The sequence below is a fragment of the Parasteatoda tepidariorum genome, chromosome 1 (assembly GCF_043381705.1).
Source record: "Parasteatoda tepidariorum isolate YZ-2023 chromosome 1, CAS_Ptep_4.0, whole genome shotgun sequence".
NCBI classification, from domain to species: Eukaryota; Metazoa; Arthropoda; class Arachnida; order Araneae; family Theridiidae; genus Parasteatoda; species Parasteatoda tepidariorum.
Genome location: NC_092204.1, coordinates 107,152,377 through 107,166,735, shown reverse-complemented (window position 1 = coordinate 107,166,735; position 14,359 = coordinate 107,152,377). Strand labels below are relative to the sequence as shown.

Genomic DNA, 14,359 nt, shown 5'->3' with positions numbered 1-14,359 from the left:
CTTCATATTTTTTACCGCATCATGGTGTATTTCGCCCAGATAGTAAAACCACTAAGTTGAGAGTAGTATTTAACGCTTCCTCCAAAACGACATCGGGTCTTTCTTTAAATGATATTTTGTACAAGGGCGGTACTATACAACAAGATTTATTTTCAATACTTTCGCGATTCAGGCAACATGTGTATGTGTTCACTACTGACATTTCTAAAATGTTTAGGCAAATTTTGATTCACCCTGATCATCGAAATTTACAGTTGATATTATGGAAGAATAGCGTGAATGACCCAGTGCAAACCTTCAAACTTAACACTGTTACATACGGAACTTCTTGTGCACCCTACTTAGCAACCAGAACTATTAAACAACTAGCCATTGATGAGGGTGATAGTTTTCCCTTAGCCGCTGCTGTAATAATTAGAGACACTTATATGGATGACATTTTGTCAGGTAGTTCAGACTTTCAAGAATTTCAATTACTACAAGAACAGTTAGTAGACCTGTTTAAAAAGGCGGGTATGAGCTTACACAAGTAATGCACTAACTCCAAATTTTCTTAATTCCATACCATTAGAAGACCAAGCCTATGATTTCTCTTGTGAGCCCCCTAATACCGTTAAATCCCGTGGGGTTACCTGGAATCCAAATTTAGATTATTTAACTTTCAAGGTTGGTGTAAATATACATGACTCATACACCAAACGACCAAAGGTCTTATCCACCATCTCACGCTTGTTCGACCCCCTTGGATTTCTTGGTCCCATACTAACCAAGGCTAAATTGTTTCTCCAGAAACTCTGGATACTCAGATTGGAATGGGATGAATCGCTTCCAGATTCAATGGCTAAGGACTGGCAGTGTTTTGTTTCTACTCTACCTGCCTTTGAAGACATGCAAATTCCTCGTCATGTGGGGGAGAAGAGTGGAATCGTGATTCACGGCTTCTCCGATGCATCAGCCGTTGCGTATGGAGCAGTTCTGTACATGCAATCAATTTCGGAAGAAACATCATATACGAGACTTTTGTGCAGCAGGTCCCGCGTTTCACCAGTAAAGCCTATCACGATCCCTCGCTTAGAATTGTGTGCCAGTGTTTTATTGGCACAGCATTTGAACAAGGTTCTGAAGTCTCTAACCTTGCCCATTCAACAAATAATGTTGTGGACAGATTCTACAATTGTGTTGGCATGGCTTCAACAGTCACCTGATCAACTCAAGACTTTTATCTATTCATATTCAACTGTAGAAATCCAAGTAACAAAAGATTGGTAAGTTATCCTCTAATGAACTAAAGGAGACGGAATCCTTTTTAGTTAGAAATGTACAAGCATCCGCTTTTAAGGAAGAAATAGAGTCTATTTCCAAGGGCAGGGCTTTTTCAGGTAAGAGTAAACTTAACTCTTTAAAACCTTTTCTTGATGGTCATCAAATTGTCCGAGTCGGTGGTCGTTTGCATAATGCTGCTCTGGATTATTCTCAAAAGCACCCTGCAGACCATCCTTTCACCGAATTGTTAATGACTCATTTGCATATAAAAAATCTCCATTTAGGACCTCAAACATTATTATATTGCACTAGAGAAAGGTTTTGGCCACTTCGTGGTCGATCGATAGCTAGGAAAATTGTTCATAAATGCATAGTTTGTTTTAAACATAAACCCCTTGTTACAAATCAACTTATGGGAACCTTGCCTCGAGAAAGAGTAAACCCTAATTATCCTTTTTTGCACTCTGGTGTTGATTATTGCGGCCCTTTCCAAATTAAATATAAACGCCAGAGAAAGGGGAATTTCCAACGAATTTATGTTACAATATTTGTGTGTTTAGCCTCGAAGGCGATTCATTTAGAAGTTGTTTCCGATTTAACAACCGATGCTTTTCTTGCTACCTTAAAGCGTTTTGTGGCTAGGCGTGGCAAATGTGCTACAATATCACAGGATAATGCAAAAAACTTTGTTGGGGCTAGTAGGGAATTGCCGCGATTGCAGAATTTAACGAGATTTCCAGACGAAAAACTAGCATCGTATTTGGCATCTGAAGGGATAGTTTGGAATTTTATTCCTCCCAGAGCTCCAAATTTCGGGGGCCTCTGGGAGGCAGGGGTCAAATCCTTTAAGTTTTACTTAAAAGGTGCTACAGGAAATCTGAAATTAACATTTGAGGAATTCCTTACAATAACAACACAAGTCGAAGGAATCCTAAATTCTCGGCCATTAACACCTTTGTCAGATGATATTGATGACCTGGATGTTCTTACACCAGGGCATTTTTTGGTTGGAAGATCTATAACTGCCATAGCTGAACCAAGTTTGTTGGATAAATTGGAAACCCGACTTTCTCGATGGCAAAGGTTGACAAAAATTGTTCAATACATTTGGTCTAAATGGTCTCGCGACTACTTGAACAATTTGCAACAAAGAACAAAATGGAAGGTAGAGAAAACAAACATAAATTTAAATGCAATGGTTTTAATAAAGGAGGATAATATTCCTGTAAATCAGTGGAGCTTAGGACGAATTTTAAAGCTATTTCTTGGAACGGATGGAAAGGTCAGAGTAGCGGAAATTAAAACGAGCAAGGGAATTGTTAAACGCAGCATTAGTAAATTGTGTATTTTGCCATTGGACAATTAAGAAAAATTTATGTTGATTTTCTCATTATGTGTACCTACAGCATTTATTCAATCTTTGCAAATTTTATATTGGAATATGTTTATGTACCATTGTTATGCTAATTTGTATGTTTATTGAATATAATTCAACGGCGGGTGGATGTTCAATATCTCAGAAATATAGCGCCAACTTGGCATCTTTGTCTCAGCATCCTCGCCACCGTTTGTTGTAACCCTAATTAGTTGAAAATTAGTTGTTGCTATTATAGCATCAGCGTGCTCGTAGCACCAATCATAATAAAATCTTAAATACAGTCCATATCTATTTTATTCATTTGTTATCAAACGAACCAGCATAGAAATCAAATCAATTAGTATCGAACAATCACCAAGTTGAATCTAAGAAATATAACTATGATTCTTTTTTCTTAACGCAGTGATTAGTATGTAATAATATAATAATAATTTTATTAATTTTTGGTAAAAAAATAATAACTACTAGTGGGCTGTGCCCCCTGTTTGCTAACGCTCGCCAACCCCCGAAAATTGTTACGCAATCTTGAATGGTTTGCTTCGTAAACCAAGCTCGCAACGCTCGCTGCTAACTTAGGTGCATTGCAAATGCACAAAATTCTAAGAATTCAAAACAATCATTCAAATCCATATAACAACTTTTTTTTTAGAAAAAAATACATCTTTTTAGTAAATACTAAGTCATTAAACTAAATTTGAATTCAAATAAATGACATGTAATTCGTTAAACCTATTAGAAATGTGCTATAGTATAAAATCTTAAGATAAAATTTCTAAAACTGATATCTCTTTAAAAAGGTTAAAATTTTGGCTATAATTAAGTCTATTAAAAATTGAAATAAGTGAATTGCAATGGAAAAACCTGCATAAACAAATAAATTCTAGTAAAACAAATAAATTCGTGATATAAATCAAAAATCGTCAAATAAATTCGTAATATATAAATTCGTGAAAAAAAGCGCTTTCGACAAAATACTAAAATAGAGATCTATCGACAAAGACTACTCACTTCTGCCTAGCTTAATAGTATGAGATTGCCGCAGCTGAATTGTTATTTCAGTTTCCGTTTTTAAAAGCGCTATGTGTTGAGCCACCTCAGCTAGATTTGGCATGTAACATTTTTACGGCAATCATTGGTCGATTTTCTAGCGTTGCCATTCGGGGAGTTTTAATGAGGCTTTTTTTTGTCACCGTGTAAGCGAAATATATATATATATATATATATATTTTACTTCTATTTTTAAACAATAGTATTATTAAAATATTGTATCAGATGCTCTAGATGGTACATTTTGAAAAAATCCAATTAATTTTATTCAAATAAAAAAATCCAATTTAAACCAAATATGTAAGATTTTGGAGTAAAAAAAAATAATGATTGCCGTCCATGGCTTCTGGTCAGAGTTGTAGTCATAAACTTTTTAGTGCATGAACTGTAAAAATTCAAACATTTTATGTTCATATATTTTTTTTAAATGTTATGCAGAAGTTTGGTTACGATAGATTGGTTAAAACTGGTTTAAAATTCAAATTACTAAATATGTTCAAAAATTGCATGCAAAAAATTATTTAAATTTTAAATTATTAAATATATTAAATAAATTCAAATTATTAAATATTAAAGTAAGGTTTTTTCAACTTAATTAAAACATGATACTGCACCCTGAATTTTTATTCTTTAACCAACTTAAGGCAAATGGGCAATAAATGCATATTTTTTTTTAAACTTTTTAACCAATATTCTTGAAACAATTGCATAGGTCTAATTAAAATTCTGACCGATTTTCGAAACTTTGAGAGCCATATGTCACCTTAAAATGAACTAGAAATTTTTTTTCATAGTTTAAATATAGTTTGTATTTTAAAATTACAGAAGTATTAAAATTTACAAATCTACCAAAAAATTCCTTTTAAATTAAAATTACTAAAAAATGGAGAAAAACTTATTGATAAATCCCCCCCCTCAGCACACTAGCTTCTGGCGCTCAATATTGGCGAACAATATTGGCTTTTATCAGAAATTGTTTTACTGCATGAATGAAGTAGGAGGGATGGTCATAAGGGTTTGCCTTAAGCGCAGTCCACCAGCCTTTATTAAAGGGGGATAAGATGTTAGCAGCGCAGCCCACCATGTTTCAGAAAACCATTAGCACAATCAGGTATCACCGTACTCTAGCACAGTGAGTGATTTACGATGGCAGCTTATACGCCTCTCAATTTGTGAGCAGTAGGAGGTAGAAGGGGAAGGAAATATTCTGCTTGAGAAAAACTCGGGCTTGTCGCTCTAGGGGCAGAACGTGAACCCGAAAATGCTCGGGCAAGCCGCTTTTAGTATAGAAATTATGCCCGAGATATGCCGGCCTTGACGCCAGGAGGGTTGTGAAATGTGTCATGCTTGAAAGATAACATGAAATATATTTAAAACTGCGGAAACATTTACAGCCAATTAAATGAAGAGCATTACATTTGAAATGGAAAGAAAAAAAAAAGATTCACAATTTCCCCTTCTGCTGACATACAATCTGGTTCTATAGCATTAAAACCTTTGACACTAGCAGAAATTTTAATTTTCATGCTTTGAATTCGAATTTCGTAATCTTGGTAATAGTCGGGTGCTATTCAATTTTATTTAAGAAATCTTAATTTAGTCAATAACATTTTAAAAAATGTATGAAAGACTTATCACATTTAGACTTTTTTCAATGGTAGTAAAAGTTTCTTAAATTATACATACTATTCAGAACTCTTATTTCTCTATAAAAAAGCGTAAAAGTTGGCAACTATAAGTTAGCAAGAAACTACTTGGATACAAATTCGGAGAAATTTTAGATCCATCTTCGCAAACATATTTCTCTTAACGCGTATTCTATTTGATTGAAAATGAAATTTTACAAGTTTAAAATATAGTAGCTAAAATTTAACAAAGAAAATTTGGCACAATTTTGTCACATAAAATTTTATTATAAAAACGCCGTCAGTTTAGCAAAAACAGAATTTCTGCAGTCCCGTACTCGCCCGAAAAAGCAGCAAGATTACCATTTATAAAAGACCTAATATAGAATATACGAATCTTGGAAATCTGAGTCGGAACGATGTAATGAGAGTATGTTTTAAATTCTTATTCAGAAAAAAAATTGCGCACGAAGGTCATTCTTTGAAACTTTACAACAATTACCCGAACAAGTGTAACCTATGAATACTAGAATTGTCATAGATACGAATTTTAAGAGGAAAAGCAAACGGGAGATTTGACAATACTAAGAGGAACACTAGAACTGATCCTGGAATTACTGCCATCCCAAGATATTCTTTCCTAAACAAATCCTGCGATTTTGACGAGTTAAGATTTTGAAAAATTGATCCCTGGAACGAAGTTGAAATTTTACAGCGCAACACTAATGTAAATGCAACTCACTGAGACAAGTTTAAGCAATTGAAAATCTTAATACTACTCTCTTAAGTTAAAAAAATCCATAAAAAAGGAAGTTTAGAACAAACCAGAAAAGAACAGTCCCGAATCTAAAAAACGGGCCATTAAAAGTTAAAAATTTCAATGAAACTCAACCCAATGGAGGCTTTAAATGTCTTCACCAGGTGTCTACATTTTGTATCTGTCGAGTATAACGGTTTAAAAGTTTGAAAGTTTAAGATTCTGCCGCTGAATTTGAAGCGAATACTCTTGACACATTGTTCTTAAAAGAAAGTTCAAACAATAAATCACTACAGCAGCGACGAGTAGTTTGTTTTAAATCTAAAAATTTAGCTCATCCTTATATTAATCGCAGCAATATATTCTATGCGAGGTCACTTGTCCATAAAAGTGCGCGAATACAATTAAAGGTTTCGAAACGGCTGGACGAATGAAAAGCGCTATTAGGTGCTACGTGCGCACGACGAAGCAGCAGAACGGCCGTCTACCGCTACCACGTCGCACTACACATTTGCCCAGAAGTTACGGAACTTCACCTTTCAGACATACAAACTTCTCAATTGTGAGGAAATGTTCTAGTATAAGTCATATTGTACCTGATGAATAGATTTCAGAAACTTCCACCTTTTAAAAATAGATGGGATACAAATAGTCCTTCTCTTAAACCATTGAGCTCTGCTTTGTTTTCCCTTTAGAGAAACAAAGGACAATGACTACAATTAAAACCTTTGTTTTTTAATTAAAATAAGCGCATTTACCTTTATTTCTTAAGAGCCAAAGTTCTGCAGTAACCTGAAGTAGCATAAACTTCTAGATACTTACTCAAAATTAAAATCTTAGAGTTCAATAAAAAAAAGTGTCACTAATACTTGCTGAAGGGAATCCCTTATTTCTAAAGCTTAATTTAAAGAAGTCCATAATTAAGTTTATGTAACAAAGGCTTTGAGGTGTGAACATTTACAGGAAATATAAACCTGTACTAGCAGACCTAATTTTTCTATCGAGAGAAGTACTAAAGGGTTCTTATAATCTTTTGTATTTAAGTGAATCTTGTTCATAATATAAATTATGACTTACGCTTTTTCTACACACACCTTAGAAGTTTTTATAATTTTCTTTACCTCTGACTCGTGTCAGAGCGTTTACCTGGTTGCAAAGTCAATGGTCACGGTTTCGAATCCCGCTCTGGACATGAATATGTGTACCCTGTTGTAAGATTTATGAATATGACCCACCCTACGAACGGATCTCTGTGACAGTGGAGTGTGGGTAATGTTACTAGCCTTTGTGACTCTGGTTCACAGATACCCCCCTGGGAAACTTAAAATGAGCAGCACTTCCGTGAATAAGACCGTAATAGTTCAGCGCCTGCCATTAGGAAAAGAAAAAAAAATTTATTTATCAAATTAAAATTGTTGAATTAAGCTGGTGGAATTCAGGGTAAAACTACCTGGTAAAATCTTCCTGAATTAAGACAATTTCTAAACTTTATTAATATAAAACCGAACTTGATAGCCGAAACTTTATATTATGGATGGAGAATTTTAGAATGTTACGTTTTAAACAGTTTTGCATGAAGAAAAAAAATAGACTTAAATATTTTACTTCGGTAAACATAAGTACGAAAAAGATTAAAGCTTTTGTATCAGTTATCGATAACCAAGAAAACTTCCCATTTAACTACAAATTAAATATAAAATCTAACGAAAAAATAATTTCTTATAGTGTTAGATTAAGAATTTCCGAAGACTTTTAAACATTTTTTTAAAAGAAATTTAAAAATTTTCAAGCGTCGAAATCTTTGAAATAGCTATTTAAACTCTAAATTTAAATTCTCATTTTAACTCTGAGCTGTACTTAAAAGAATTCTAACGCAAGAATTAAAATTGTTTATCCAGCGATTGCTAAATATTATAATATCTTAAAACGTGTTTAAAATTTTTAAGAAACAAAATATGCAATAACTGTAAAGTTTTCCCCATTTTTATCAATACTGAGACTTAGTAACACTTTATTTAAACTGAAAATTCGTTACTCTGGAATGTTAGTGTCAAAGTGTGTTACATATGTTCGAAGTTCATTAGTAATTATTATCCCTAGTAACGAATTTCCAAAATAAGCAAACTGAAATATAAAGTCTTCAATTGCATGAAATTAAAGATTTTACTATTTTTCAAAGTTTAAACTATACAGCGAACAATATTTCATATAATTAGACTAATTACTATCCTAGCTCGTATTCTAAATAGAAATTTTCTGGAAAACTATAAATTTTATAAGACAGTTAAACATTTTTCTTTACGTCAATACAATATATATATTTATTATAAAATTTCCTCCTTATTAAAATCGGGGCATATTTAGTTAATCTTTAATTTGTTTTTAAAATAAATGGTCAAATATTGAATTTTACCAGAAAACATTTGAATTAAATCTTAGTAGCAGACTCAGTTAACTACAATGTAGTACCTATGAAAATTTAAAAAAATAGATACTTTTAAAATTCTGAATGTTGCAAAAGTTGTTTTATTCTCGATTAACTCATACGATATAACAAAATGCTTATGGCCGAGTGCGAGGAGAAAGCCATTAACCATCAAATTAAATACTGAACTAATATATTTACGATACATTAATCTACCGCGCAACAAACAAAAAAAGGACTTGTTCATAAGCTTTGGGTATTTAGAGACAGGCTTTAGGTTAAGAAGTTCGTAAAAACTGTAAAGTAAAATTTCCATGCTATTCAAAAAAAATTTCTTAGTCATTCCCAAAACTAGTATTTCCTGTAAGTAATAAAGTTTCAAATTTCTTAATTTAAATATTCAATTAACCAGAAAATCAGAACTATGTTTACTTTATCAAAAATACGTTTAGAGATAACTTCTAAAGTAGAAAAAAACAGATGAGCAATAGGCATCGCTTATCAGAATTGGAAAAACAGTTTTACTATAATATCCGTCCATCTCAATATTTGTTTACTCTAAAAACATTTTACACAGACCTGCTAATTTTAAATTTTCTTGGGTGTGGGTGATTGTAAAGCACTGTTTTAGTTATTTTCTCCTATTTTGTGCTGCACTAGTCATTTTAGCCCTAAGCATATAAAATACTAATTCAAAACTAAGAATTTAAGTTTAATTAAAAATTCCTTTGATGCGATGAATATATAGTCCAAATCTGCTTACATTTCCAATATTAATTTCACTCAATAAATACTCTAATAGTGTAATAAGTATGTTAAGCTCGCGATTGTTCGTAGCTATAATTATTCAATATACCTTAAAACTTACAATGCACTTTGAAATTAACAATACTAGTATAGTAATATATACAGATTAGTTTCATATGAATTGTGCATCCTATTTCATTTGGCAATAGTTTCATAAAAATGGTTTTCACAGTCTTGAAATGAAATTTAGTTTGTATTTAGAGTTCTAATGTCCAAAATGTAATGTCTAGTATATAATCTATGCATTAGCTTTAATTTGGACCGAATACGCAGGACTTTCTCTTAGTTGACAACTTTTCAATTGCGTAATGCGATGAATTGCTGAATTGCACCGCATACAGAGAAACCCTCACCTACTTCAAAAGTAAGATTCCTTATTCATTCACTTTAAGAAGAAAAAAAATTAAAGTCACGTTTTTATCATGAGATATTTTCAAAGTCAAATCAGTAGAATAAAAATATATCGGAAATATCACGGAAAACGATTTTAGGCTTGCGAAAAAAAGAAAATTTCGATTTTGTAAAATATTAAATTTCAGTAGCATTGCGCTAAATTTATATAAATATCGGAAGTTAGTTTTATAAAAAATCACTTTGCTGTAGGCTTAAAATTTGCTTAAAGAATGTTACGACTTTTATACTTTGATTTTAAAAATATTCAGAGCATTCGGCCTCCTACAGAATATATTTATTTTAATTTTTGTGAGACTAAACTCCATCTAATGCCTTTTAATTTCTCATAACTTTAGAGATGCATATTTACTATCACGAGTTTAAACAGTCTATTACAGTTCCACTTTAAGTACTTTAATGAATTATAGAATTAAATTCGTACTAAAAGGCCAAACCATACGTTATAAACCAAGTAGTTTCGCTGCCACGAGGCTAAGCTGGTCGAAAATGCAGCTGTTATAAATTTTTTTAAATCCAAAATTGTATCCAAGCTAGTTACTAACTACAAAATTAATGACAAAATTGACTATCTACAGAATTTGGCATATCTTGCAGTTCAACGCTCAAGTTATCAAATCATTCGAAATATTTAAATACATGTGGGATTTATACGATAAAATAATGTTATTATGATGCACTTCACATTTTAAATTAGCTTTGTGACTTATGAAATCTTTTCATAAAAAAAATGGCTAAATGCCAAAGCTAAAATCTTCACACTTGCAACATAATTTCAGCTTTTCTTTTACACAATACTATTTAAATTATAGTAGTTAATTCAGGTAAACTAATTAGTATCCGTTGAATACTTGTTTCCAACCAGAAACCGAGTCTTTTCATTCAGTGCAGGTTTGTGAGCCGTTCTACAGATCAGTAGAAACTGCCTTCTTCATCGCTAATAAATGTGGTCTTTTGGGATTCTAAAAAGGAAAAACATTCTTTAAATAAAATTAAGAGTTCGTAACAATTAAAATTAAGAATCGAACTGAACTTAAGTTTCAAAGCAAGCTGAACAATCATCTTAAGATCGTTCTTAGAAGGAATTTTAGTCTTGTGAAATAACTCTGTTGCAAGTAAAGAAAAGACGGTATACAATTTCCGCGACTGCATACAGTTTAGTTTTATTTCGTTGTCAAATTATACAAATATGCTTCGAAATAATATTAAAGCTTTTGAAAGTTCAACACGGTTAGGAAAAATTTTTATTCTTGCTATCCTTTACGATATATATCAAAAATATTAATAAAAAAGTTTAGTTTTGCAGCCTTACTGGAATCCTAAACTTGGAGACATTCTCCGATAAATAAAAACATTCGTTCTTGAAAAAGAAACTATATGACGTTACAAGACTATTGAATTTGATTGAACCACTAAAAATGCCTCGTCTTATGCTGATAAGTCCTTAAAAAAATGCTGGAAAAAGAATTGTTACTTTCTAAGTTACAAATTATTCTTTCATCAGTTTCTTCAAATAACTGCTTTTATGATAAGATTTTCAGATATCCATTTTTATAACTTGTTAATTGATTGTTCAATAAATTTTGATTTCAACATTTCACAAGATTTAAGAAAGCAAGTTAAAAGGCTGCGCAACGTAATTTCAAGAGTTGGCGATGTTGATTTTAGTTCGCGCTGGGAGCTATCCATCCATTTCACTTTGATGCAAACAGGCTCTCTCCGCGTAGAGATAGTTGTTTTTTCTTAACTTACAGAATATAGTGCCCTTTACGGTAATTAAAACTAATATTTTTATAAGGAAAGACTGAGTAAACAGTCACTGCTGTAGGACACTATTTTTGGAAACTGGTGGATAGATTAGGTAGTTCATATCTGAAAATCACATACTGAAAAAAAGATTTAGAGATCATGTCTAGGAGCTGTTCACCTTCAAGGGTGCATATACTATTTCATTTTAATTGAAAATAGCACGTGCCAAAGTGCTTATTTAGTCAGCAATTTTCCGGAAGGGAATGAAAATCGGCGCACGGAATGACCAGCTAGGTCTCAAAGCTATAAAGCATGTCTGAAATGATTTGAGGGCAAATGCGGGCCCGGAAACTGCTTGTGAAAAAGTAGAACCGACTGTTTGGAGAATGTTTAAAAATTTTATTTCCTGCATAACAATACAAGACCTGTATCATTAAAAGCAAACTAAAAAATCAAATACCTCAATAAGCTGTTGAATTTTATATTTCAAATTTTCCACTTCCGATAAATGTTGCGCACTAGACTGTAAACTTGCTTATCATACCAAATTTCATTTAAATCGGCAAACTAGTACGGATGCTATCTAAGAAATAAGCAGTTTCTTAATTTTGAAACCCAGTTTAGTTTATAACTTTTTTATAGTATGAGGCAATCCACAAACTTTTTTCCTGTACAGGAAAAACTTCGAAGAACGACCATTACACTTTCAGTTTAAACATTCCAAACGTAATATAGTATTTTAGAAAAATTCTATGGATTTCAGATAAGAATCTTACAAAGTTAAATTAATAGTCATTAGAACTTTCTATAACTTCATAATAAAACTTACTTCACAAAATAAGTATTATAATGACAGGTACGAGAGCGTGGAGATGCTACACGAGAATATGAAATTTATCACATACTTTTGAGAAATCGACAGCGAACATGGGTCCGCATTCATTTCATCGACAATCACTTCATCGACAAGCCATTTCATCGACACCACTTCATCGACAGGTCATTTCCTCGACTAGGTCATTTCGACGACAAGCCGTTTCCTCGACAGGGTCAATTCGTCGACAGGCCATTTGGTCAACAGGGTCATTTCATCGACAAGTCATTTCGTCGACAGGGTCATTTCGTCAACAATATGTAGAAAAGGTTATTTCATATGCGAAGTCATGCGTAATTTTGAAACTAGTTTTATGATTTTTTACATTAAACGTTATGCCCCTTGCACTTTTTTGTAATTTAGTATATTTGTGATGACATTTTTTGAACCTAGCCTGATGCAAAATCTGAATAGTATGTTGAAGTTGCCAGAAAAGAACCATTTTATTTAAAAATAGCCTACTCCTCTATTCACATCACGTTTCAAAAACGAAACATTATTTGTATTTTACACATTTAAGTTGTATATTACACAATTTTTTTCTAGTCATATTTAACACATTTATTTTTAAAATTAATTTTTAGTGTACATTATTATAGATTATTATCGCAAAAGCAATTGCAACAACTATTGTGAATGATTCTTGATGTAGGGAGTGAATGAAGGGTGAAATTAGCAAGAAAAAAAAAGACAGTATGCAATGAATCTGTGAAATAATGAAACCACGTGATCGATAGGTAATTTCAATGACAAGGTCTTTTCGTTAACAGGTCATTTCAGCTGCAAAAATTCTCTGTCGATAAAAGGAAAATTATACTTACATATGTCTCCCCACAATGACGCATTAATACAGTCCTAGTATTATAAAAATCTTAAAAATTTCACGTGGAGAAAAATAAAATTAAAATCCAACTTGGAAAATATTGTTGATAAAAAATTTTGTTCTAACCCTCTTCCTCATGTCTTTGTCAGCTATACTGCTGAAGAAGGAAGTTTCTGACAATTCGGGTGAAATTTAAATGAAATGTTATTTTCAACAAAAATCTTGTTCTCGCTTTTCCAGTTTATTTTATTTCTTAATTAATTATTTATTTATAACGTTTCAATGTTTAATAGTTTAATATGTATTTTATCCTATGTGTTCCCCAAACATTTATAAGTTCCTTTACCTTATAAAATAAACTTCGTTAATGTAAAAAGAAAAAACTCGAAATGACTCCACATCCTCGGTATGCGATGCAATCGAAATGATAGTGTAAAAAATGATTCCAAATCAGAGGAGGGGAGGAAACCTGTCTAATTGGTTTTTATGATTTAAAACATTTGCAAAAAAATCAACTTATTACGATATAACAAAGAAATTGACTTTTGAGTTTATAATTAAGGAGAATCTTCCATATGCATCTGATTTTATTCTCATTAATGTTTAATTAAAATAAGTTTAGCTAACTTATTTTTTTAATCAAATATTAAAATGTTTTTCTTTTCGATTTGCCAGAGAATAAAAATTTATTTAAATTAATAAAATTTGCAATGAGAGTATATATTTTAAAGGCGAGCACTAAGGAAAGCCCTTTAAAAAGTGTTTTCGGAAATGGAAATGTTTTTGAACATCATGCTTGATAAGTGTACTGAGAAAGAAAAAGAAATGTTTTTAGTCTACTGAAGAAACTTGATATTTTAAATATATAGGCATTTTTTATTTTCATTTTTTTCTACATTTTAGTTTTGAGTCTCCTGTCTTGTTCAGGCCGAAGATAATCAAAATTTTGTTTGGCGATAAGTTCTGCTAAATTGTGGTCAGAAAGCGTTTGAAAATTGTGTTTTCATCCTGTACAGAAAATCAGTTAAAAATTTGAGCAATTAAGCTAGTCAAAAAATGGTCAAAATTTAATTGCAAGATTTTTCTTTTCTTTTTTGTAGAGTAAGAATTATTTATTCTTACGTTTAGATTCCAAGTTTTATTTTTTGTTCATTTTCTTTTAAGCAAAATGTGTCTAATTTAAATCCTGCAAATAAAAAG

The 14,359-nt window shown here is 31.8% G+C and overlaps 1 protein-coding gene across 1 annotated transcript; it reads left to right on the top strand.

Moving 5' to 3' along the window:
- The first annotated feature begins 209 nt into the window (after positions 1–209).
- Positions 210–12,600, top strand: LOC139426746 (uncharacterized). Its single transcript, XM_071186599.1, has 4 exons — positions 210–513; positions 572–1,251; positions 1,340–2,545; positions 12,319–12,600. The coding sequence occupies exons 1-4, from the start codon at positions 210–212 to the stop codon at positions 12,598–12,600; spliced, it is 2,472 nt and encodes an 823-aa protein (XP_071042700.1).
- Positions 12,601–14,359: the final 1,759 nt, after the last annotated feature.

Bases quoted from the DNA above. Each gene is read 5' to 3' on its own strand.
- LOC139426746 (XM_071186599.1), top strand. From the start codon at position 210: ATGTTTAGGCAAATTTTGATTCACCCTGATCATCGAAATTTACAGTTG. The intron at 514-571 runs GTATGAGCTTAC...CCATACCATTAG, and splicing joins AGACCTGTTTAAAAAGGCGG to AAGACCAAGCCTATGATTTC. The intron at 2,546-12,318 runs GTCAGAGTAGCG...TTATAATGACAG, and splicing joins TTCTTGGAACGGATGGAAAG to GTACGAGAGCGTGGAGATGC.